Here is a 24,833-nt window from a genome sequence, read left to right as displayed (position 1 = left end):
TGTTTGTCCCACCCTGCCCGTGGGGTGCTGACCACCCATGGGACTTCGCGTGGTCCCTGGGGTGCCGGCGGGGCGCTGAGCAGCTGCCCCTGTGCTGCAGGCAGCTCTTTGATCCAGTGAAGTGCATCTCCTCTGACAGGCCCCTGGCCCTGGCCCCAGCGCCGTGAGTAGTGTGCAGCCCCCCCCAGGACAGACCCCCCCGCTGCATTTCCACTAGAGACCACTGCCTGACTTTGCCTTCACAACCTCATCTGCAGGCACCTGGTGACCATCCGAAAGGCCAACCAGCTCCTCCAGCCCCATCCAGCCAGCGCCGGCGGCTCCAACTGCCTGGCACAGCGGCTAGCGGGGAGGTGAGCCTTGCCAGGTGCCACCGCATCCCTCCCTCTCCCTTTGGGGTCCCTCTCCCTGGGTGGGAGGGTAACGCAGGTGCTCCCTGCCCAGGGAGAGTGAAGGGAGCAGCAGGGCCACCCAGGGCCCTGCGAGTCCTGCTGGGCCACTGTCCGTCCGCCTCCAGCTCCCTCGTCACCGTCTGTCCCTGCAGAGACCCTGCAGGCTTTGTCTGCAAGAACGTAAGCTCCTATCCCCATACTCTGGAAACCCACCAAGCCCACGCAGGCTGGGATGGTGGGAGTGCTGTGGGCTGGGTGCAGCCTCGGGGCGCCTCCGACCTCACCGGCTGCTCTTCCCTCTAGGGAGAAGTGGGTATTTTGGGCATCAATGGGATCGTCCACAAAGGCAGGCTGAGCTCGCAGGCTGCCAACAGGACTGTCGCTGTGGACGCGGACTTCCCAGGTAAGGGAGCAGCCCCGGGGGCACCACGTTAGCTCCAGCCAGGCTGCACAGCCACCTGAAATGGCATGTCCCACCGTCAGTGCCTGGGACGGCCCAGAGCCCCACTGGGGCCGAGCCATCAGCAGCCTTACATCGCCCTGTGCTAACAGCGTCTCTGTTTCTCACCCCAAAGCAACAAAGACCCCCCAGCCCCGCTCCCGGCACGCTGCAGGAAAGATGTGCCGTGTCCCCAAGTACGGCAGCCGCTGCATGTCCCCATACTCATGTAAATGCCTGTCCCAGGTGTCCTCCAGGCCACCGGCCCCACCAGGTGGGGCTCAGCCTGCTGCTGAGCACTCCCCAGGGGCCTCCCAGGGGTGCTGCTGGGGGTGTCGTGCCCCATGCAAGGCTGTTCGTCCTTCTGCACTGCAGGTGCTGCCATGCGGACAAAGACAGGCTCCGCAGGGGACCAGTGGCAGGCTGCCACGGGTGGCAGCAGGACGTCAGGTGTCTGAACTGGCCAGGGGGCTGGGAAATGGCGCGGGGATCTGGAGGGGGGGGGTGGGCAGGCGCACCAGGGCTGTGCTGCCTGCCTTCAGGGACTGGCAGAGTGGGAGTCCCACTGCCCCGACAGCCGCTCGTTGCAGTGGGGTAACACCGCGGGCCATAAAGATGCTCCCTCCTCTGCCGCCTCTCCTGCGCAGGCCCTGGGCTCGAGGGGCTGCATGGGGCGTCCCCGGGGACTCGGCGAGCAGAGCCTGACGCTTTTGGGCTGTGCCATGTCCCTGCGAGCTCTCTCTGACCAGTCAGATGTTCAGGTCTGTGGTCTGGCCCTGGATTTTCCAATCCCATGGGTCCTGGTGGCCCTGGGACAGTCACACGCAGGCTCCCCTTGCTACCACCCAGGTCTCCATGTGGCTTCAACCACGTTTCACAGGCAGGTGCCTCCCTCCAAGGTTGAGGACAGATCCCTTCTCCGTCTCCCCTGGGTGGGCTCTGTACTGCACACCCACTGCCTCGCAGACCATCCCCACTCCCAGCAGGACTCCACGCTGGCCTTGATGTGCTCAGGCCACCACAGTTGGAACACAAGGCCCCACGGCCCTGGCTCGCTGGAGATGCCACCAGCTTGGTTCAGTCCACTTCGGTGGGGCAGGACCGAGGCACACAACTCCAACACAACCCCACGCAGGGAAGCTCACAAGCGCCAGCTCCAGCCCTTGCTCCCAGCCTCTGCTGAGGCTGTACAAGAGGCAGCCTGAGTGAAACCACCACTCCTACCATGTTTATTTTAGCAACACAAGTAAGAGAATGAAATTAATTATTGACTGGTGAGCACAGGGATGCAGGGGCACAGCCTCATTGGGGAGAGGGCTCAGCAGGGATGGTGACCTCCAAGGGACCTGGCCCCTGTTATCCAGTGAAAAGGGGATAGGAGCCAGATCACAGCAAGACACCCAGGACCCGTGGGTGTCCCGCAGGGAGACCGAGGTCTCACTGCAGCCCTACCATCAGCCTGCCCCTGCTCCTGGTGGGGTCTCACAACCACAGCTGATGCGGTGGGGCAGTGGGCAGAGCTGAGCCCTGGCATGCACCTGGCCAAAGGCAGCTGGCAGTCACTGCATTGCTGGGACAGGGTGTTTGGAGCAGCGCACATACAGCGGAGATGTGGCCAGCCCCAGCTCGGAGGCACAGCACGCACAGAGCCACTGGGAGAGGGGATCCTGAAACACCCCAGGCCCAGGCCAGCCTTCCCTGTGTCCCACCACTGCTGCAAACGAAGCAAAGACACCGGGTTCAAAGCAGAAGAGCATGTATTGCAAGCGGCTGCGGCGCATCCAGAGAGACTTCCAGCCGCCAGGAGAAAAGAACAGAGGGGTTAAAAACCATCCCAGTCTCTAGGGTTACACTGTGTCATGCAAACAGCCCCGGGGCAAACCCCATCCCAGGAGGGCAAGGGGAGCATGTGCTGGCCCGGTGGGGCCACCCGTGGCTCACTCCCTGCTCCCCATCACCGGGGCTGGGTGAGGGGCCAGGCGCCCCCCCGGGAGTCGGTGTCCCCCAGCCCTGCTCACCAGCGAGCACGGCGCATGCGGGGTGGAGGCTGCGGCCAAGCAGAACAGCCCTTGCTCTCTCCCCCCCCTTACAAAAACAAGCTGTGTGGGGTGTCTGCCCCGCACCCAGTCGAGTGGGACCAAGGGAGGGAGGGGGGGAAACACTCAGGCACATCCCACTCTGCCTGGTGGGGTGGCCCAGGGGACCGTGAAGAAGGGACCTCCTCCGTAAATGTCACTCGCATGCAAACTCCGGTGTCCCAAGAGAGGAGGGGGTGCTCCCTCCCCAAGAGCCCGGCAGTGGCGGGGTCCCAGGCAGAGGCCAGCACTGGTCCTGCATCCCACGCAGCCTCCCGCTGTCTCTGGGGAGCTCTGTTCAGCTCGAGGACAAGTAAAAACTACTTCAAACCAAACCCATGCAAGGCAGCTATTTGCTCATGTGTCTTGGCGGCTGCCAGACACCCTGGCAGCAGAGTTCCTCTCCTCTTCGGGGAGGGGGGGGAAAAGAAAAAAAATATATATATATTTATAGGCAGGGGTCCCCGCCGCATTCGCTTTCCGCTGCGGCCTCATCTCTCTGCCTCCATGGTCACGTTAGCCTTCTGTTCTGCCGTGGCCTGCTGGGAGACGGCGGCTGGCCAGCCCGCGGGCTGCGCCGAGGGGGCCGGAGTCCACATGCTCTGCTGCTGGCCGGGGGGCGAAGCTGCGGGCCAGGTGGGGTTGAAGGCCCCATGCTGGGGCAGCGGCGGGGCCGGGGGCGGCGGGGAAGTCGCCATGGAGGCCACGGGGCTACTGCTGTTGAAGCTCTCGGAGGCCTTGAGGCGGGAGAACATGGTGAGGGCGTCTGGGAAGTTGGGCGGCGTGGCCGGCGTGTTGGCAGGAGTGCACATCTGCGGGAAGGAAACACGGGGTCAGGCGTGTGGGGGGCGGGGGGGTCTCCACCTTCTGCCTCCCACCAGGGCCCAGCACAAGACCCCTCTGTCCCCACTGCTGCAGCACACGGAGCTTCCAGACCCGTGCTCTGCTGACGATGCTGCCCGCAAGCAGCAGTTATTTAAGGCTCTGAAGACTCATGTGTGGCGAGAGCTCCTGGACCCTGCTGCACCCAGCCAAGGTGGGGACCCCCTCTACTCCACAACCCTGGTGCCACCCTGGCCCTGCAGCTTTCTGGCTCAACGGGTGCAAGGCTCAGGCTCAGCTCCCACCCCACGGGAGACTGGGTGTGCCCAGGCCCTGCCAGGCACTTGCTCTGCACGCTTACTGCACGCTCCAAATCCCCAATTGTCCCAGAGAGTCAAATGAGGCCACAGCAGCCAGCAAATCCCTAAGACACAGCTGCCCAAGCAGATTACGGGCTACTGGGGCACAACAGTTAAGGGACCGAGTCTGGGGACAGATGGGAGAGAGCGGAGGCAGGCAGCCCCCACGCATGTGCACATTCTCTTGTCTTTACACACATCCAGACACTGTGCATGCTGTACTAGAGGCATGCTCCGGCGAGGCTCCAGGGGTTTGCACACTCAGTCACTCCAACAAGCACACGAGGACTCACATGTGCGGCTGGGCTGTGGGGCAGGAAGCATGCACATATCTGCACCTGTGTTTACAGAGCCTACAACGGGCCAGTGCTCCAGGATCCCCCCAGCCTCTCTCTGCCATGTTGGGGCTGATCTGGACTGCTGGCCATGCCGAAAGCATCATCTTGTCAGACCATCCCTCTCTGAGGAGCAGCCCCAATCTCTCTGTAGGGTTCTGAGGTTCTCCCGGACCTGCTGTCCCACTGCGTAGGACAGGCTATGCCACCCCCAGCAGCTCTCCAGGAAAACTTTCCTTAGCAGGCAGCTCTGGCAGCGCCCATCCAGACCTCCCAGCCTGCACTCCTTGAGCTGTGAAGCAGTGAGCTGGGCATCAGCAACAGCCCAAAGCCCCCGCCAGCTGGTGCTGTGCCCCAGGCAAGCACTGAAGAGGTGGGAAAGCACTTACCATCTGATGGTGGTGGCTGTAGGGGATGTTTGTTTCTTGGAAAAAAGCACTGAGAGCAGTCTGCAAGAAAAAAAAAAAAAAAAAAAAAAAGATGATTACGTTACCACCAGCACGCAAGCTGGGCACCCACCTCATTCCTGTGCACAACGGCAGGGCTTTGCAACACCCCAAAGATGATCCGAAACAGGTCCCGGGGGGCTGGACCATGCCCACAGTCCCCTTGCCCGCACCGGAGAGCACTGTGCACAGCTGCTCCCACGTCCCCAAGCATGGACCGGCGCCTGCCGTCTGCTTGCACTGGGGCAGGCAGCAATCACGCATATTCGGGATCACCGTGCTCCTTGCTGAGAAGCAGCCACTGCTGGAGCGGACCCCAGCAGGCATTTCACAACTCACAGCAATGCTCAGCAACTGCTGTGTGCAGGGAGAGGACGGAAGCCAAATCCAAACCCAGCAGGGGAAGCCCAGCAGGAACTGGTTAGATGCATGTCCTTAACAGGAAAAGATCACAGTCACCATATTTGTGCCAGGAGATCCCTGGGGTGGGGCTGCAACAGGTAGCCCACCCCATATACCAGAGCATTTCCAATTCAGTCACAGGCAGGGTACACTTATGACTGACATAATTTTGGTTAGTTTCCAGTTCAGACCAGTAATAATCCAGTAAATGTCACATGCCAAAGGCATGTGAGAGGACAAGGGTGGTTGCAGGGAGGGAGCGTCAGGGGCACGGGCTGGCCAGGAAGGCAGACACCCAGCCCAGGCTTGGGAGGAGCAGAGGCAGTGGGAGCTCTGGGGGCATGTGGGGCTGGGGTGACGCAGGACAGGCGAAGGCGAAGCTGAATCCTGTTCTGTGCCAGGCTTTAACTGAGTTAGGGCTAGAAAACAATGTTTTGATTCAGTTGCAGATCAGACTTGATAGAAATGTTAGAGAATTGGTTTGGATTCAGTTCTGGTTGGAGGAAAAGCCCCCATCAACCCCCATTCAATCCCCTCCCCGGGGCAGCCTGGCCTGCAGGTCTACAAGCTGGGGTGCGAGGCACAGGGCTGCGGCCAGGCACTGCCACACCACCCCAGACTGCTCCCTTCCTGCAAGCCAGTGACGGGTTACCCAAGCTGCTTAAAAAAAAAAAATTATAAACACCCAGAAAAAGCAGAGGTAGGTTGTACCAAACCCTATGCAACGGCAGTAGCCACGGTCCTACCACCACACACACTCCTCGACCCGGTGCCACAGCCACACGCTCCTGTATCCCATGCAGGAATGGGATGAACGATGGCAAGTGAGCTCCGTTCACCGATCCAATGGAAAACTATTCTGTCCCCAAACACCCAGGCTGGCAGGCCCTGGAAAGGTGAAGGGGCTGTGCTCGCACCACTGGGGGAGCTGGGGAGCCGGTGCCGGCAGCTCGCAGCAACGTTTCTGGTTTCCTGGCTAAACGGGAGTAAACTATCGGCCAGACCAGGTGGCAGCCAGGAGCATTACCTGCAAACAAAACAGGAATCCAGACCTGGGTGGGGGAAGCAATTGCTGCTCTAGAGGCTGGCAGCTCCCAGACCTCGGGGGGAGCATGCAATAGTTGGGCTGGCGAGGCTCTTCCCCGCGATAGCTGCATTTCTCTGGCTGTGTTTAATAACACAGCACCCAAACCTTGCAGCCAGCCAGACTGTGACCTGAGAGTCCTCAGCACCCACGGGTAGGACTTGCCAGATTTCAGCAACGGCCACAGAGCGGGAAGAGGGTCCGTGTCCACGGAGACCTGCTCTGAACAGGCCAGCACACATCTGTGAATCAAGGAAATGGCCGACGGAGACACGGACACTTCTGAGGCACCGACACTCCCATCGCCATGCTACCCTTTGTCCTGGGTGAGGTCTGATGTCAACACCCACAGGCCCTATCGCTCAGACAGAAAGGATTGTGATAAGAAAGAGAGGAAACAGTGAACGGGAAGCACAGGCAGAGGTGTGGGCACAGCCAGATACCATAAGCTGATTAAATCTGCTCTGTGCTCCTGTTTTCCAAATGGCCTCGTATCTGGGACTGTGCCATCAGCAGATCGGGGCAGAGAAGGTCCCCACTGTCCCCGAGCCACCCACCAATCCCTGATAAAGCTAGGATGAAAGCCGTGACCTGGGTGGAGGAAGCACTCCACCATCGCAAGCCCCTCTGCCTAAAACACTGCATCTCCTCCCCTCCATCTGCCCCTTTCCAAGCATGGCAGAAGCAACCCCTCTGGCCACCGCAATGTCCACTGCCCGCAGGGAATGGCTGCCACTTCCCAGGGGGACCCAGGACCTGCAGCAGCCCCAACTCAGGTGGGCGAGAGGCCCGCACACCCATCCCCTCGGTGGCACGGGGTGCCAGGGCCACACACGTAACCGAAGCTGCTGATGCCGCTTGGTCTCCAGCCAGCATCACAAGTGCCAGGGGCAACCGGTGCAACAGCAAAGCCAATTAAGGCTCCTCTGCTTGAGAAGGTGCCCAAGTACCAGCTCAGCCCTGACCCTGGACCAAAGGCCCCACTGCCCGTGTTGCCCTGGGTGTGAGTGGAACCAAGACAGCCCCGCACCCGCTGCCTGGCCACGCTCAGCGGGCGACCGGGCCACTGCGCGTCATCCCCCCACCAAGGATGCAAAACCAGGAGCTTCGCAGGAGGTGGATCACACAGACACCCTGCCAGGGCACCAAGAGAGGCCCGTGGTGACCGAGTCAGAGGGAGGATGGCTGCAGGGGCTGGGTGGGGGGCCGAACGCAAGGAGACCTGGGTGCTGAGCAGAACAAGCTCAGCCTGGTGGAGTGGGACACCCAGCCCTCTGCAGACACTCAGGTGGGACCCTGGGTGCTGCCTGATCCCCTGCCGATCGCTGCTCAAGCTGCGCTCGCACCCGCTCCCCGCTGCATGTGTGAACTGCAGCAGCTGCCAGCATTGGGGATTGGATGCCAGCACAGGGGATCCAGCAGCAGGGAGCCCACAGCGCTAGAGCAGCCCTGGGGGCAATCTGCCCTTGAGCCACAAAGGGAAAGGGGCTCGATAAAACACAAATAAATCAGAAGAGGAAGTGGAAATCCAACCATGAACATAGCGGGCAGAGCCAGACACCTGCTCCTTCTCTTGTTCCCCACACACAACCTCACTACACTGAACAGAGACCGACACTTAACACCAGGAAAAAGGAAGGAATGGGTGGGTTTTTTTAAAGCTGATGTCTTCTTATCCTTCCCAAGCAGCCCCAGGGGCAATCAACACATAACAAAGCCAAATAATACTCTTCTACCTGGGAAGGAGCCTGATCCACCACTCAGCCCGAAATGAGACTCTGCAAACTCTGAAATGTCTCCCTGGTAGCCTGCCGTGTTCCAGCCGTGGTGGAGGTACCTGCTGCGCTCCCTGGCTTCTCCCAAAAAGCCGGCACCTGCGGCCCCAGAGGCCGAGTGCCAGCCCTCACCCAGAGACACTCCAAGTCACTTTCTTCAGCCTGTAAACCTCCCCCTCTGATCAGCCATGGCACTGCTCCAGCTGCCAGAGGGCTGGGCTGGCACCGCCATCCCTGCTGGCACCCACAGCGGCTGTCCCTGGGAAGCACAGCAGAGCTCACGGCACTGCAAGAGCTGCAAACTACACTGGGCGCGCCACAAGAAAGCCTGCCCTGGGTCCCTACGAAACAGAGTGGAGTCATGGTGAGCGGGAAAGGCAATCCACTTGCTACCCACAAGCTGCCCCATTCCCCCGGGGATGGAGCATACGCAAAATAAATGGCATTCTTGTCAGACCCCTTAGTACGGTACAGGTTCTGATCTGCTCACGCCGCAGCGAAGGCAGCTGTATCTCCGGCACAGCTTCCCGACCTCCCATCCAGCTCACGCAGGCTGTCCTGGATTGAGTTCCTTTCCCCCAGAAAAACTCCAGGTCTGTCAGGGCTCGGAGGACCCTGTGCACAGCAAACCCTCTCTACAGCCCCCACCAGCCACAGATGGCCCCAGAGCAGCCCCAAAGCAGCATAAGCCCAGGAAAATGGTCCCAAAACATCAGCATCCCACCAGCCTGAAGGTGTCTGCGTTTCACAGCAGCCTCCCTCTCCCTCCTGCCAGTGACCCAAAGCCCCAGGCTCCTTCTCCCTTTCTGGCTGCCACAAGCAGCGAGCGGGGCACGTGTCCAGGTAGGAAAGGTCCTGGGCAGGGCAAACAGATGCCAGGACAGAGGCACAGAGCTGGGTGAACCCAACCCCTGCTGTCTTGTCACCAGGCCACCTAGCTTGCCTCAGCTCCACTGTGCAGAACACCTCTCCTTGTGGTGGTCTTACACCAGAATGCAATGTCCCCAGGGTGCAAGCGGGCCGCTCCGACTCACACCACACCCCTGGAGCGGCACTTTGAATCCGAGGAGACTATGAGTGAAGACAGTGTAAATTACCACTGAACTTGCCTGAACTCCACCAATTTATCCTTGCTGCAGATGTGGGGCCAGTCACTAAACGGGTACTGCACTAGAGTACCAAAAGCCTCAGAATTTCAGAGGCAAGAGGTGAGAGCACACTGGAGTCAGGAGATGACACCTCCCCAGCGTGGCTCCCCACAGAAGGCATGCCCAGTGGCCATTTTGCAAAGGGAATTATCTGACCATTGCACCAAAAGTGAGTGGGAACATGGTAACTGCTCATCGCAGCGCGTTTGTTTACAGCCGAGCTTCCTCTGAGTCATGTGAGTGCCAAGCCGGCAGGAGACGGCTGTTTGTACTTGTGCAACTCGCCAAACGGTGGCAAAGTTCTGCAAAAAGCCTTTTGAAAGAAAAGTTAAACTTTTGTCATCCGTTCCCAGCTCTTTTGCGACACGCGCGGAGGTGGTGGAAGCGGATCCCGCCCGTCCCAGAGGGCCACTGTCAAACTGTATTAGTAAACAAAACCCAGAGCACGTTACACATGCAACACATCCACTGTCAGTGGTGCTCCTGTCAGCAGACCGTGGAATTAAACAGGCACGGCAGAGGGGAACACCGGCTCGGCTTTCCACACATGCCCGCACACCCACCCACTCGCTCCCTGGCCACGCACGGCTTGGCTTTGAATGCCTCTTGGCCTCCGATTTAGCATCTGGAAATCCTGTGACTGCACGCAGATCGCATGGCAATGAACTGCCTCCATGCCCGATCCATCCGACAGCCATCACGTTACAGAACAAGCCCCGAATAACGTCTAGGAGGCCTGCCAGCTGCGCTCGCACCCACCCGGGCCGTGCCGTGCTGTGTGCTGAACGAGAGGTGCCCTAGCCACGGGGATGAATACAAACTGAACCTCCTGCTCTCCAGACTGACTCAGACCTCCTCCTGCATCACAAAACAGACACTTCAATTACAAAGGTGCCATTAGCGTCAAATCCATCAGCTCCAGACTAGAGAGCTGCTGGGGCTGCAGAAGGAAAAAAAAAAAAAAAACCACAAAAACCCCCAACAAAAGCGCCCTATTTAGCAAGAGCTTTGCTTGATACAGCCGCCGCACTCCCCGCTTTGCTCCCTGCGCTTTAGCTCCGGGGATCTCTGGAGGAGCAGAGCACCCAGAAAGGCTGCTGCAGAGCTCCCCACCCGCAACCCCGGCCCCACGCGTGACGTTAACCCCCGTCGATGCCACGGAGTATCCTGCCCGCAAGCAAGAGGAAAAGGCGTCTGGAGCTAGAAAAGCTTTGACCTACAAAGCCTCCTCTCCCCCGGCTGCCTGAGGACTCAAACTCTCCGAGGCAGGGACGTGGGAAAGGCTGGGCTGGGGTTTTCCAGCCCACGGCCACGCGGGGGGGGGGGGGGGGGGGGTGCGGCGGGGAGGAGCGCTGCCGGCCGGGGGGGGCGGCAGAGGGAGGACGAGGAGGAGGAGGAGGAGGAGGGCTGGGCGCCCCCGACCCTTCCGCGGTCCGGAGCGGGGCTCTGCACCCACCCGCGTACCGTGGCTCCCCCCCCCCCCCCCCCCCCCCGCGTGGAGCCCACGCTCGCTCAGCGCTCGTGGCCGGGCGGGCAGCGCGCCCCACGCGAACGCACCAGGGCCCTGCCCCGCCGCGCGCGCGCGCGCGCCCCCCCCCCCACGCCCACCGCGGGGGCAGAGCGCGGCCCACGCCATGCGCCGGCCGCCACGCGCCCCACGCCGACGCGCGGGGCGGGAAGGGAAGGGGGGGGGGGGGGGGAGCGCAACGGCGGGCCGGGCCGGGCCGGGTGCCCCACCCTCCCCGCGCTGCCCAAACCCACGCGGGGACGCTCGGCGGTGGCGGGGGACCGGGGCCGGTACCGGAGCGGCGGCCTCACCTCGAACTGCCAGTGGGCCGCCTGCAGCAGCTGCTTGGCCTGGTCGGCGGCGCAGCCGGCCGCCAGCACGAACTGGTTGATCATCACCTGGTGCTTGAGCTCGTCCATGGCCCCGGCCCCCCGCCGCCGCCGCCGCCGCCGCACCCAGCCCGCCGCGCCGCCCCCCGCCCTCACGGCGCCGCCACCATGGCGGAGCCGGCGCGGCTCACGCCAATGTTTACTGGGCACTGACTCACGGCGCCCGGCGAGCCCCGCCGACGGCCGCCAGGGGCGGGGCGGGCAGGGGCGGGGCGCGGGTTGCCGCTGGGAGGTGTAGTTCCCGCCCGCCCCGCCGCCGCGCCGCCTTGGCTCCGTCCGGACTACAACTCCCGGCAGCCCCCGCTTTGTTTGCGGAGCGGCCGCCGGCCGCCGGCGCGCGTTGAGTGACGCGTCGGACCCACCAACCGTCTCCCGCGGCTTGGTAGTACCTGACCGTATATGGTCAACAACGCCGCTGCCCCCAATGAGAGGGCGGCGGGGGCGGGCCGGGGCTGAGGCGGGGCGGGTCACGTGGGCGGGAGGGGAGGGGGGGCCGCGGGCGGTGTTTACAGTCGGCCGCGTGCGGTTTCCTGTTGACGTGCGGGGAGCGGCCGCGGCGCGCGGGGGGGGGGGGGTGGGGGGTAACGGCCGCGGCGGGGCCGCCGCTGCCCTTTGGTCCCGGCGGGCGGTGGCGCGCGGCCCGCGGGTAACGTTTAACCGGAGGGGGGGGGGAGAAGTCGTCCCTGCAGGCCCGGAGGTGCCGTGTGTGTGCCCCCCCCCGGTCCGCGGGGGGCCCCTCGCCTCGCAGCTGCCTCCGGGCAGAGCCGCCGCCGCCTCACAGCCCCGGGGCCTGAGTTGAGGGCGGGGGAACGGCGGCCCGCCGGCCCCGGGCACGGCACGGGGCTCTCCGGCAGCGTTAATAAAAGATGGGGGGGGGGTTGCCCGGTCCCCTCCGCAGACCTGCTCCTCTCAGTCCCTCGGCCAGAGGGTGTCCCTGCACCCCCCTCCCGACATGGCTGCCGAGACGTACGGAGGAAGGTTCTGGAAGGTGCCGAGGGGCTGCCGGCGGCATGAAAGGATCCTTTGAGAGCAGGGCATTGCCATAGCAGATGAAAGCACGCAGCCAGGCGGGCGCTGCACGGCCATGCCGCAGCGCCCGGGGGGGGGGACACAATGGTGTTGCTAAGTACCGGGGAAGATAGGCAGGCACGGGCACGCGGTTGAGTGGCCGCGGGGTTAATAAAGCAAGGGAAAAGCGCGGTGAGACGAAGGGAACTGCCTGCTCCGCAGGGCTTGCGAAGGCTCCCAGCCTCCTCCACCTTTCCTGAGCGATTCTGGGCTCTTTCCTGCAATTCGTGTGGGGCTTAGCCTCGCCGCGAGCGGTTTGCTCGCTAACACCTCTGACCCTGGCTGGCGTTTCGCGTACGGCTGCAGATATTTCTGAGCCGTGAGGATTAACGGCTGAAGCTCAGGCAGGTCACGCGTTTGACCTGAGGGGTTTGCAAGCTCCACTGCTCGGACACAAATTGCCCCGTTATTGTCCAAAGCTGACTGCCTCGTAACGGTCTTCAGTGTCTCCTTTAGTAACCATGCAGAGTATTCTCAGTCTTGGAGGATCCCAGGGCCAGGGGGTTCTCCTCCTCCTTCTATGTGTGTCACTGCCTAAATCAAAGTGAGAGCACAGCTGTACAGTGGTGGCAGTGGGACACATCAAGCGGTGACCGGTCTTTTTTACAAGGTTGTGACAACCCCAAGAGGAAAGTGGCAAGAGGAGATTTGTAGCCAGCAAGGTGTAAATACAGCTGGAAAAACAAATCTCCTGAAGGATTATTTTAATCAGAGAGAACCAGACATTTTTAGAAATGTTGCAGTTGGATGTTTGAAGCGAGACGGGTTGGCCCTGGCTCAGCAGGGCTTTCAGGGAGGGTTGCAAGCCCTTTGGAGCAGGGCAGTGTTTAGGGAGGCAAAGTTCATGGGCTTGCCACTCCTTCTGGTGAGGAGTAACTCTGCGTGTAGTCTCCAGGGCTCCTGAACCTTGTTGTTCTACACGTACCTGACAAACAAAGTGAGTGACAGCACCGGGGAGGGGACAACTGAGACAAAGCAACTTGTTTTACTGGGTAATAAACCCCTGAACAGCTGAACTTTGGATGAGCTGCTCTGGTGAGTGGAAGATTTGCAGGCAAACATAATTTCTTGTTTACACGGGCATGGTCATAGCTACCTCCCTGGCAGAGACATCCAAGGAGACTCCTGAAGGGCAGGTCGTGGCAGCTGGAGAAATGTGTGTGGCAGTGGGAGGGTGGGTGTCCCTCTGGCCCGTCTGCCTCATCACCAGGCTGAAGCTCTGTGGAGTCGTGCTCCCCGGGGTTATGCTCTGCTAACTGAAGTCGAGCTTCAGAACTACTTTTTCATCCACATTTTGTAGGAAGGAGCGATGTAGTTGATGCCAGCTGGGTCTGGGACATGGTGACATGACCCTTGGTGATGGCGAGCATGCAAATGGCGCAGTAGGGAGCCCTGAGAGCCAGCAGAGGAGGTGGGCTCACAGCCGAAGGATCCCTCCTCTGTCCTGCTGCTCTTCTCCAGATTGTGCTGGAGAATGGCTCTAGGTTCACCTTTTCCTGGATGGATTTTGCCCAACAGGAAAGATGGCCGAGCTGGAAGACAGTGGCAGGAGCTGAGGCCTCCTTACCACTCCTGGGGCTCTGCAGGGCCGCAGGGGCAGGAGCCCCGGCCCAGTTTCACCCTGGTCCTCCCCAGCTTGGCTGCTCTCATGCCACACAATGATGGCACGCAGGGTTTCAGGCTCCCTCGTACCTCGTGGGAGTGTTTTCATCCTTTTGGGGGCTGTCAGGGAGGGCCTCCTGCCCTCGTGCCCTGCTGGCAGCAGCTCCGGCCCCGAGTCACCCACTCTCCTTCTCCCATGCTGCTGGCAGCAGCTCCTGCGAGGGACGGAGGAGGCAAATGGTGTAATATCCTGCCTTTGTGTGTGCCAGTGCCCGCATCCCACGGGCCGGGTGGGGGTAAAGGAGCCACCGTCCGCTGGAGGTGCTGCCCTTCAGCTCCACCGCTCGCTCTGGGCCCTGGGGTTCGGAGCGGAAGGGCTGAGCCCGTCCCTGGCACGCCGCTGCTATTGTAGTTGCCTGTCACATACGTCTCACCGAGCAGGGCCCTGAGGGAGATATTCTCTAGCAAAGGCCCCTGCCCTCCCAGATGACAATAACCCCCTTGGGGGGCCTGACCGCTTCCTCTGAGCTCCAGAGAGCTGTGCAGCCCGGGAGGGACCTTCCCACTGGTGGAGGTTTTGCACGAACAAAAACCTCCCGCCGAGGCCGCTTCCCCAGACGGCCCCGGTGCTCGGCAGTGCCAGCGCCCCGCTGCTTGCCGGGACGCCGGCTCTCCTCTTGGCTTCCCCGCTTAACCCGTACGGCGCCGGGCTCCCGGTGAGCAGCACAGGCAGCTGCAGAGGGAAGGTGGCTGCTTCTGTCTCCAAAAAAGCTCAGGGGACAGCTTTGGGGTGGTTGCCTCCGGGCATCTCATTGGGCCAGGGAAGGGCAGGATGCTCTTGGTGCTCAGGACATGGGAGGGAAGGGAGAGGGACCCTCGTCTTCTGTCCCTGTGCAAATTCCCCTCCTCGTGCTGCCACGTGGTACAAACACGACTCTGCTTTACCCCCGTGCTCGCGGCCAACTGGCTGCTGGCTGGCAATCGGTTCCCAGCATGGCATGGGGAGATGGAGCCGCTGAGCCTTGCCATGCCAGGTCTGCTCCTGTGCTGAGTCCCAGATTGGATGCTGGTGTGCAGGGTGAGGCCACGGTGGGTTACGGGTTCACCGTGCTCAGTTTGGGGCTGCTGGTGGCACATGAGCTGTTTGCATCAGTTCGCTGCTGCCAGGGTACTGCCCGGGCGCTTGTTCCCAGCACCAAGGAGCATCTCTGAGCTGCCCATGCAGGCAGGGAGCAGCCAGGACATGCTCCGGGGCAGAGCATACCGGCCGGGTGTTGCTTTGCTGGTCAGCAGGCTCCATTCCTCCCTCTCTGTGCAATTTCTGTCACGAGAAACTCTTGCATGGAGAGGTTGGTTGAGCAAGAGGCACCGTTGCTCCAGTGCCAGCAGGATCCTGGGGGACACAACGGGCAGCGCCCGGGCACACTTATTGCCAAGGCACTGCCGGGCAGAGCCCAGGTCTCCCCTGTGCCAGGTGCAGGGTAGCCGACTCTTGTGGTTTGCTGGCAGGATGTGGCCATTGCTATTTTCCTGGCTTTTCCCTGTTCTTCCCAGCCCTGCTGCACCATGGGACTCAGCAGAGCAAGGTCCGGTCCTGCTCTGTCCTCGCCCCCAGCACCCGTTCCCCCCGCAGCCCGGGCCTCACACAGCCCCACCGGCGCAGAGCTGCTGTGCTTGGGGTGGCCACAACAACTGCAAGGGTAATAACTGGCTGGAAGCATGTTTCCCCGCGGGTTTGTTTGCTTATTCCCGCCGGGTGTGTTTTAGTTTGTGTTTACGACCAGCAAATTCCACCCACCGCCTGCTCACTATCACAAAATCCTCCCATGCAGGCAGGCTTGGCTCTCTGCAGCGTCCTGTCTCCCTGCGCCCCAGCCCTCTTCCCCTGCTGATTCCCTGCCCCTGAGGCCAATTTAAGATATTTCACATATGCCACCTTCGTGTCTCCCGGGGGTCCCCAACTCCACCGCTGGGAATTTGGGTTCCCAGTTCCTCTGGAGCGTGGGCCTGTCTGTAGCGCGTGTGCAGGAAGGTGCCTCCCTTAACAAGCGGAGCCTGGGGGCTCTTCCCTGCAGCTTTGCAAGACTTCGGTGCCGGAGGGGACAGGGCTCAGTGTTGGGACATTGGTGGGTGCTCTTTTGTGCCTCTTCCTCCACACCATCCTCCCGGCTCTTGCGTCATGCATGCGAGACAGCCTTCAGTCGTTCCCCGCTCTCATGTCCGAACCTCAGACACCTCCGTGCGCTTTCCTGCGTGGATTATCAGTGAGAGGAGGAACCCAGGAGAGGGTTCCCCATGCGAGCATCACACAGCCCTGCAGCTGGGGAGGCCGATCGTCTTCATCTGCTGCTGGCAGCAAGCCTCGCCCAGGAGCAGACACCACCTCTGAGAACTGGCCCAGATAACGAATCCCCATGCCAAACTTCCCGGGAGGTGCACGGCTGCCGCAGCCGGCCCACCGGGGCTGTGGGCTCCCTGCACACCCCCATCCCAGCAGGGACCAGCCGTGCCCGGCGGGATGCACCGCCGGCACCACGTCCTGGGCCCCGCCAGCCGGTGGGGAAAAGAGGCTGGTGGGGATGATGGTGGTGTTGCTGCACGAAGCTCTTTTCTGCAAAACAACTACCAGCAGGTTAATCGTTCCCGGGGCTGAGCACAACAGCCTGGCAGGGCACCCTCAGCGTAATTCCGTCTCCCCGCTTTGCCTTCGCGCCGTTTGCAAGGTGCATCCCTCTGCAGGGTGTGTCGCTGGACATCCCCTCTGTGCACCCCTGTGCAGGCTCCCACGGGTTTCCCCACCCACGCCGGATCCCCGGGTATTTTCCGTGACCGCTCCCCGCGGCCGCAGCTCCGGCCGGGGCCCCGCCTGGCAGCGCCCTCTGCCGGCAGAGCGCACTCTGCGCCCCGGGGGAGGCCGTGGGGCGCGCGACTCCGACTCTGCCTCCGCCTCCCGCGGCGTCCCCTCCCGTCCCCCCGCGGCGCCGCTGTTGGTAGGCGCCGCCGCGGTGCCTGACGGGAGCTGTAGTCGCGGGGCGGGCGGACTCGCTCTCCCGGCGTGCCCCGCGCCGCCGCCGCCGCCGTGGGTGCGGGCCGCTCGCCGCCGCGTTGCTCTGCGTCCCCCGGTCCGACCGCCCTGCCCGCCGCCGCCATGGGCTCTCTGCTCAGCCGGCGCATCGCGGGCGTGGAGGACATCGACATCCAGGCCAACTCGGCCTATCGCTACCCGCCCAAGTCCGGTGAGGGCCGCGGGGCCGCTCCCCTCAGCGCCGGGGAGGGGGGCAGGGGGATGGGCCTTCGCCGGGCTTCGTGCCCCCCCCAAGGCCGCCCCGAGGGGGACAGGCGTAGCGGGGGGCGGTCCCGGGGCGGCCGGGCCGCGGGGTCCCCGGTGGAAGAGGCTGCGGGAGCGCCCGTCACCGGCGGGGGCCGAGCGGGGCCCGGGGCTGGCTCTGGCTCTGCTCGGGGCCCTGCCCGCCCGGCTTCGGGGCCTCCCTGGTGGGGAGAGCCGATGGATACGTTTTGTTGGGCTAAACCTATGGTATGAGGCCGTCTCGGTGCACCGTTTGGCTGAAGTGTAATGGTCCAGAAGGGCCCTGTGCCCTGAAACAGCTGGAGGCGTTGGTCCATCCGGCTGTCAGTGTCCGTGGCCGTCCGGCTCAGTCGCTGCCCTTTGGTCATGGTAGGTGAGCAACGCTTTGCTTCTCTGTTCCGGAAACGTGAATGCAGCAAGTCGTCAGTGTGTGGCAAGTGGGGCATCTCCTGCTGGTAAAGAGGAAGCGACGGTGGAGTTCGGTGGGGACTTGTAAGGAAAATCAGATCTGGTGGAATGTGGGATGGAAAAACTCCCACATGACAACCTTCTTTAACTCCTTAAAATGGCAGTGGTTCTCACCTAGGAGCCATTGGACTGACATGGCCTACATACGTGTTTGTTTTCCAAAGAGAGACGTTCTGAAAACTTAGAGATTTGTCAGCAGTGCCACTTTTGTGAAGTTGAGATGAGCCCGTGACTCACCTTGTCCTAGACTGGCTTTTGAGATTGGCCTGGTTTAACTTGTTTAAAGAGTTTTATTTATTCTTGTCACAAAACAAGTCATTGGGGAAATCCAGATGCTCTTTTCTCCTACAGTATCTGTTCGCTTCCAAATTTTTCTAAGTTTCTGTTCTACTAGGGCTCTTCCAGGCAGGGTAAAGAGTTTGCAGGCAGCAGCTCAGGTTCCCTCACTCTCAGGTACAGGTGCAGCACAGCCTTTTCGTTCAGAGACTTGAGTTCTGTGTGTGTCCGATGACTTGCTGGCTGTGACATCCTCAGGGCTGTGTGATGGAGGGAGCTAGGTCCCCCCCTTTTGTTTGGAGGGGGTGGAAGATCTTCTCAAACAGAGTCCTACCATCATTACACCTTGACTTGTTGCAGGTTGGCCTTCAGCAAGAATGGTGGTGTGGAGGAGATGGAAGGGGGAAACCTGCCCAGAAAAATTCTTCAGTCGTGTTGATTCTTTTAGAAAATGGAACTCGCCTTTCTAGGGGGGGTGGGGACTAGTTTCTTGGGCTGCTAGGAAAGGCAAATGTCACTGCTAGGTTACAGCAAGACTCTGCATGTCCCTTGGGTGGCTGGGGCGCTGTCCCAGTGTGGGAGACTGGGCTGATGTGAGCTGCCTGCTAAACTGTAGCTATGGTACCATGGCTCCTACTGGCAATTTTCTTACAGCCTAGAGGTTGCACCTGATTTCTGTTGACACTTAGATAGGATTTTAGATATGGACTGGATTAATCATAACCACCATATGCAACGAACATTAAACTGCTTCTTTCAAATCATCATCCTGTTGTTTCTGTACTGTTGTAATTACCCGGACTAGAGTTTAACGGCGTGCTGGGTTTTAGCCGATGTGCTTGCCAAGGTAGCCCCATCACACACATGAGGTTGGGTTTGTGTGTTCACGTGCACCCTGGAAGGGGTCTGTTGACCTAGATGCTGCCAAAGAGTGTTCCACACGTGGTACCTCCCTTGTAAAACTGAACAGCTAATGCTTTCAAGCAGCTGATTAAAGAAAAATACTGGTATTTCCTTTAAAGGCTTTGGATACAATTAGATGCTTGTTAATTAATTTTCTGTTGCACTTGCTTGTGCTCTTTCTGAAAGCATACTGGCTTTAGGCTAGACCTTTCTCTTTGCTTTTTCAGGTTTCTCTAACAAGGATCCTCTTGACTTCAGGAAGGGAGAAGAGCTGTTCAAGCTCAAGATCATTTTAGGCAGAAGAGGTCATGAACACTTTTAAGGCGGAGGTTCAAGGAAGGTTACTAAACACCAGAACAGTAAGGGCTGTTAGGATGGCAGCCCCCGCTCCCTTCTTCAGGTGGAATGTGTTCAGAAGGACACTGTCCCTTCTGGTCCTGCAATCCTAAGTGTGTTTGTCTTGGGGCTGGAAAGATTGGCTATGACTGGTACAAAACCTGACAGTGAAGGTGACTGGAAGTGAGTGTGTATGGTTTTATTTGATTTCAGGAAGCAAGCTGGAAGTAGTACAAAAAGTTCTTAGGCTAAATGGTTGCTAATTATTTCTAACTTGACACTGTTACTGCGAGCCCTGTACTGCTACTGACTGCCTGACTGGAAGAAGCCAGTTTTCCATTGGCTGTGTCAGATATTTGAATGTGTGCACTGGAATGTTAGCCTGACATGCAGGCAGTCTCCTGGCTGCTTAGAGATTACCCCTGAAAGGCTGGAAGATGTGGTGAGAGAGTGTTACCTGAGGTTACCCATCCGCTGGAGTCTTGTGCAGCACCAAGGGCTGTCCATCACCTTTTACGTTCTTTCCCTCCGAGTCTCTGGTTTAAGCGGATCGTGACTTACTGTGAGTGTCTGGGCAAGATGCTGCAGCTCTGGTCAGCTGCTGTCCATGGTCGGCATCGGTTTGAAGGATGCAGGTTTGCATTCTGGAGCAAATACACCACCTCACAAGAAGGACATGTTGTGTGAGGAAATAAACACAAAATAGAGGTATTCTCACTGTAATTTAAGCAGTATGTCAGCCTGCTTGTGAAAACGAACACGGTTATTTTATCAGGTTGTACCAAGTGACAGCACCTTGTTGAGTCACAGCTGGTTGCAAATGCAGTGGTGAATATTTGGTTCTCATTTATTGACTTTTGATGTGGTTATTGCTGGTTCAGTCACATGCTCAGTGGAGGATTGAGCAGGTTGTTGTGGAATCCACCTTGGTCCTTATGAGCCAGAGTCCCTAATGAGGCATCCACAGATCATTTAACAGCTTTGTTGCAACTGGTATGCAGTTTTGTAGTTAAAAGTCCTCTGAAAACACCCTGCTTACTCCTCCAAGGCTCTGGGTATGTATTATCTGCGTTTCCCTTCCTGCATCTGGGGGGCTGAGGTTGCTGAAATGCTGTAAGGCGACACCTGATTCCCTTCTCTACTCCCTCTTCACTGGTACCTTTTAACCTTTCTTGCTTGCTTTGTGGAGACTGTGCTGGCATTGCAGATGCCTGACCAGTTGGAAGGGGGAGAAGTGCCCAGTTTGTACAGAAGAATTAGTGCCCCTGTGAAGTGGGCTAAAAATGGGTAATCACAAGGAACAGTCATGATCTTTGCTGTGCTTCTGTGCTTGAAGCAGTAAAACAATCCGTGTTCTTGCATGCGGTCTCATGATGCCCCTATTGCTTTAGCAACCAGTGAGCAATGCACCAGTGTTTTCCGCAGCTCCTTCGTCAGCTTGTCTCTTGTTCCAGTGAGCTCATCTGCAGTGTGGAGCAGGGCAGGGAGCACGTGCCCTTGAGATAGCTTTTCTCCTCTGGAGTAGGCTCTTGAAAGAGAATTCCCTGGACATTTTTGGGAGGGAAAAAAGGAGGCAGATTATTCCTCTTTGAAGCTGAACTGCTTTGTTGTTTGGCAATGATGCTTTAATCAAAGAAAGCAATTTTAAATAGGGGAAGAGTACCCAGAGTTGTACCCAGTCCATCACCTTGTTCTCGGCTCATAAGCCGTGTGTACTGTGACAGTGTCAAGACAGAAATACGTTCCTGTATTTCACGGATAGCTTTTTTTCCTCACCCACTCTGCAAAGCACAGCTGGGCAGTTGTCTCTGTTACTCCTGCTGTAGTTCTGTAGGGGTTTCAGCCCAACCCTTCTGGTGATAGCCACCACCCGCCTGTCGTTGACTGGAGCATTCCCTTCCTGCCTTCTCCCCAGCTACTCAAGAGCACCAGACTGGAGCACTTATGGGCCGCAAGCAGTTGCTTTTGCTACTTGTTTGTTGCTGGATTATATTTAACCCAGCTCAGAGCCATGTTCCCATTTGCTATGTGATTGCTTTTGGTGGCCCAACAGGGATGGGCAATGAGGAAGGCGAGACGGCCTCATCCAGCCACGGTGCTGGTTCAGGCTCAGGCTGTGTCTAGGACTGTGCTGTCAGTCTGTCCCTCGGCATGCTGTGGTGGTGAGTGTCTGGCTGAGTAATTAAAACAGACTCGATTTCTATCACTTTGCCATTAATTCTAATAACAGTAAGAAGCCTAAATAGACATCTAATTGCTTTCTGTTTTATTAACATTGTACGATACAGCCCTTGTTTTGATGGGGCTACAGTTGTGCTGTTGACACTCTGCTTCTGGCTGTTGTAGGTTGTTGTGTCCCCCGCCAGTGTGTCACTTGTGCATCACATCCATGTGTTGGGTTTGCATGGTCACAGGATTAGGACGCTGGGTTAGGGAGAAATAATTATGACTGGAGCAGTCTGGTGCTTAATGCTGGTGCATGTCTGATAACAAAATCCCACCACCATGTTGGACTAAATGTTAAGTAGTTTGGTGTCATTGGATGCCTTGGAGAAGCCTTGGGTTCCAGTTTGGTTTTGTGTGGGACAAACTAATGAGTCAGACTTGGCCATTCTGGGTGTCCCAGTGGTATTTTTCCAGCCATTGTAAAGTTTTCCACCACAACAATTTCTCTTAAACCACTGCTTATACTTCATCTACCTTAGCAATGTCACCCGTTCGTGTTCTCTTTTATCTAATGCTCTCCTATGTTTTGTGCTGATTTACTCTGGGGAAGTAAAGCCACAGTTTTTCTTTGCTCTGGCATTTTTCTCATATTCTGTCCTTGGTTATTTGTGTATGACTCTTTCCTCTTAAGTGTGTCGCTGCATTTTTCTGGAGGATTTCTTTTTGTAGCAGTTCTGTGGAGGGTTAATCCAAAGATTTTTTGCTTTTTTTTTTTTTTTCCTGCCAAAGAGGATGGTGCTTAGCATCCCCCTTGTGTCCATAGCTGCAGAACTCTGTGTAAAGCTGGCCTTGCAACACCTGCATAATGTAGGTCAAGGTTGTTTTATAGGCTGGGGGGACATGTGGGAACAGGGTTCAAGAGGCATGGTGTTCTGGCTAAAATCCTAAAGCTGTCTTTGTAATGGAGTTTGAAATAGAACCTAGAGGTGGAGCTGCAGTAGGATTTTAATGCGTAGAAAATACATATAAGCATTTTAGAGACACTAAGAATCCTATCAGTCTTGTGCTAGATGTGTGGACGTCATGGTGACTGGAAAAGAGGATACCCCATTTTTTCCTTCTTGAAGTTTCTTTGTCCTTTTACTCCTTTGTATGATATTTACAGAAGTGCTTTCTTAAAGTGTTTTGTCTCCAACTTGGGCAAACTTTGAGTTGCTTGTGACAGTGGTTGAGAGGAATAATGCATAACTGTGGTCATACCTTGAGAGCTCTGAACTTAATGTGTTGTTGTAGCAACTGGTTTCTGAAAGCTTGCAATAGAATATCTTTTTTTAGCTGCTAAAAACTGTGTTATAAATTTGTGAAGACAGTTTACTGCCATCCTTGTTAGTTTTGCTGTTGAGATCTTGTGTACGTGGCGGCTTTTGTACCCGTAGCAGCACTGGCAGAGCGTGGGGGTGTTCTGCTCACCAGCGTATTTCCCTCTGAGCTCCTCAAAGTGATTTTTCCTTGTGCTCTTTGTGACTGGCACTGACTAGGTTTCTTGTTTGCTTGTGAAGGAAGTGCCTTTGTGAGAAAAAAACCTCCTTCACCTTGCAGGAGGTGACTTAGCAGGAAGATGAATGGAGCCTTCAGTCTGAACGTAGAATTGAAACTGGTTTCCAGTTAGATAAGTGCTGCTGTGTTTCAGGGGGTACTGTGTGTTTGTGAGAAATCCTAACGATTTGTTAGAGATCCCAAAGGTTGTTCTTAGTGGAGCAAAGACAGTGTGGCAGGTGCCTTGAACACGCTAGTTATGCATCTCAGTGTCGTTCTGGTTGTATGAGAGAGACCTTTTTATCCCAAGGTGCTGTAGAGGCTGCCTGGCGATGCTCTCCTGGACAGCTGGCTCCCCGCAGGTGTGGGGTTTCAGTGGTGGTGAGCAGTCCTCGCCTGCTGGGGCTCTGTGTCCTCTGCGCGTGGGACGCAGAACTTCTTCCACAGAAAAGCTCTGCTCTGAATTTGTGGAATACAGGTTTACTGAGGTGAGTTGAGCCCCAGGGTGTCTTGATCATGGGATACAAGGGAGCTGCCGGACTCTGATCCCAGATAATCAGCTGCTGCGGTACTGAGATGTCCTGCACAAGCGTTGTCTTCACAGTTCATCAGATAAAATGCTCCAAAACAGAATTCTACTTGACCCACGTAAAATGCAAAATCTATTCCTAATCCCCAGTGTTCGTCATGCTTTTCTGAACCTTAGTATAAGCATAAACCACCACAGTGTATCTCAGGTGGAGAGGCTGTATCAAGCTAGCTGTGCTTGGAAATTGTATGCAGATTAGCTTTTTAATTTGTTGCTTCTGGGAGGTGTGGGAAAAGGTTGCCTGTCATTTGGAGCACCTACATTTTGTTGTGCTGATTCTGTAGGACAGATTCTAGGTAGATTCTGAACCTGTGCGGAAGTTGATTGTTGTATCTGGAAAGAAGGAAGTGTTTCTATAATATAAACATCTGGATGCTTGTAAGCTGAGCTCAGCAATAGCTGAGCACTACCATCAGCATTAAAGCACTACCATCTGTGCAGAGTAAGAAGACCCTTTCTTGAAGCAAAAAGGAAAAAAAAGCCTTAATGGAAAAAACAGAGCCATTCATGAAAACACTTCCATTTCAGAGTAAATTGTGCTTGCTCCTAGCTGGAGGGACTGCAAATCCTTCCATAATGCCTCTATAACCATTCAGATGATTAGTTACTGCTTCTGTAATGACTCGTTTTAAAACAAATTTTGTACCATCTATGCATTGCACCTAGGGAGGCGAATGTATGTTTGGCTCAGTCCTTTCATCATGTGCATGAAAAACCCCCACTCGGAAACTTCAAGGGAAATAGCTTGGGTGGAGCCTTTTATTTTAGTTCTCTCCTGATACTTATTTCTCTGAAATTGTAACTCTGTGAAGTTCATGTTTGAGAGTGTTTTCCTGAAGTCTTTCTAGGAGGAAGCTACATTTGTGGTGCTCTCATACATCTGAATCAATTCAGTTGACTTTGCAGTTAATCCAGTGCTCTAGAATCCCAGTGACCTTGCACACACTTTGTCTCCTGAAATATGCACTGTAGTGCATCACCTTAAAGATGAATGAAACAAATCTGTGGTGAAGCTTTCAGAGCTGAAGTTCAGTTTAGTCAGTCCCAGGGTTTATCTCTTCTAGACATCCATGTTTCTGCATTTAACATCTGTCAATGTTATTAATTAAATTCAGCATCAAGGTGTATAGTCTCTAGCGCTCACAGTAAAGGTTTTGTGTGGTTCTCACCCTGGGATATGGGAGTGAAAGAGGGGAGGGAAGGCAAACTTTGCCACTCTGGCTGTGCAGGGCTTTGCAGTGTGGGGAAGCCTCATCCTTCTCTGAGCAGGTCGGTGGTGTTTGTGGGACTGGACTTCACACTGGAAGGTGGAGAAAAGAGGAATAGTTCATCACAATTGAGCAATATTAGAAAGAGCTGACTCCTACTGCTCACTGTCCCTTCTCTGGAAAACAAGTTAAAATGGAATT

At 57.4% G+C, this 24,833-nt stretch overlaps 2 protein-coding genes and 1 long non-coding RNA gene across 11 annotated transcripts in view; 2 read left to right on the top strand and 1 right to left on the bottom strand.

Annotated features, from left to right (window-relative positions):
* Nucleotides 1–3: 3 nt before the first annotated feature.
* Nucleotides 4–2,116, top strand: LOC121232624. Its single transcript, XR_005931455.1, has 3 exons — nucleotides 4–367; nucleotides 696–1,060; nucleotides 1,207–2,116. It is a non-coding gene; the product is annotated as an uncharacterized LOC121232624 (long non-coding RNA).
* Nucleotides 2,117–2,570: 454 nt separating this feature from the next.
* Nucleotides 2,571–11,326, bottom strand: UBALD1 (UBA like domain containing 1). Its single transcript, XM_030002277.2, has 3 exons — nucleotides 11,096–11,326; nucleotides 4,812–4,871; nucleotides 2,571–3,718 (listed from the first exon to the last, which is right to left on the bottom strand). Exons 1-3 carry the CDS (start codon nucleotides 11,201–11,203, stop codon nucleotides 3,398–3,400), a joined length of 489 nt encoding a protein of 162 aa, XP_029858137.1. The 5' UTR covers nucleotides 11,204–11,326; the 3' UTR covers nucleotides 2,571–3,397.
* Nucleotides 11,327–16,891: 5,565 nt separating this feature from the next.
* MGRN1 (mahogunin ring finger 1) overlaps nucleotides 16,892–24,833 on the top strand; it is a 63,866-nt gene continuing 55,924 nt past the window's right edge. For 3 of the 9 annotated variants that reach the window (XR_005931445.1, XR_005931444.1, XM_041120249.1), the window contains exon 1: nucleotides 16,892–17,079. Coding sequence is in view for 6 of the 9 variants with exons in the window: in XM_041120249.1 (XP_040976183.1) it covers nucleotides 16,992–17,079 (88 nt within the window). In the remaining 3 variants the exon portion in view is untranslated. Of the gene's footprint in view, nucleotides 17,080–23,179; nucleotides 23,324–24,833 lie in introns of those variants that run through there. The other 6 variants (XM_030001870.2, XM_030001874.2, XM_030001873.2 and 3 more) reach the window with 3 other exon arrangements.

This window comes from Aquila chrysaetos, chromosome 25, assembly GCF_900496995.4.
Source record: "Aquila chrysaetos chrysaetos chromosome 25, bAquChr1.4, whole genome shotgun sequence".
Lineage (NCBI taxonomy): Eukaryota > Metazoa > Chordata > Aves > Accipitriformes > Accipitridae > Aquila > Aquila chrysaetos.
This window is presented reverse-complemented; position numbering and strand designations above follow the sequence as displayed.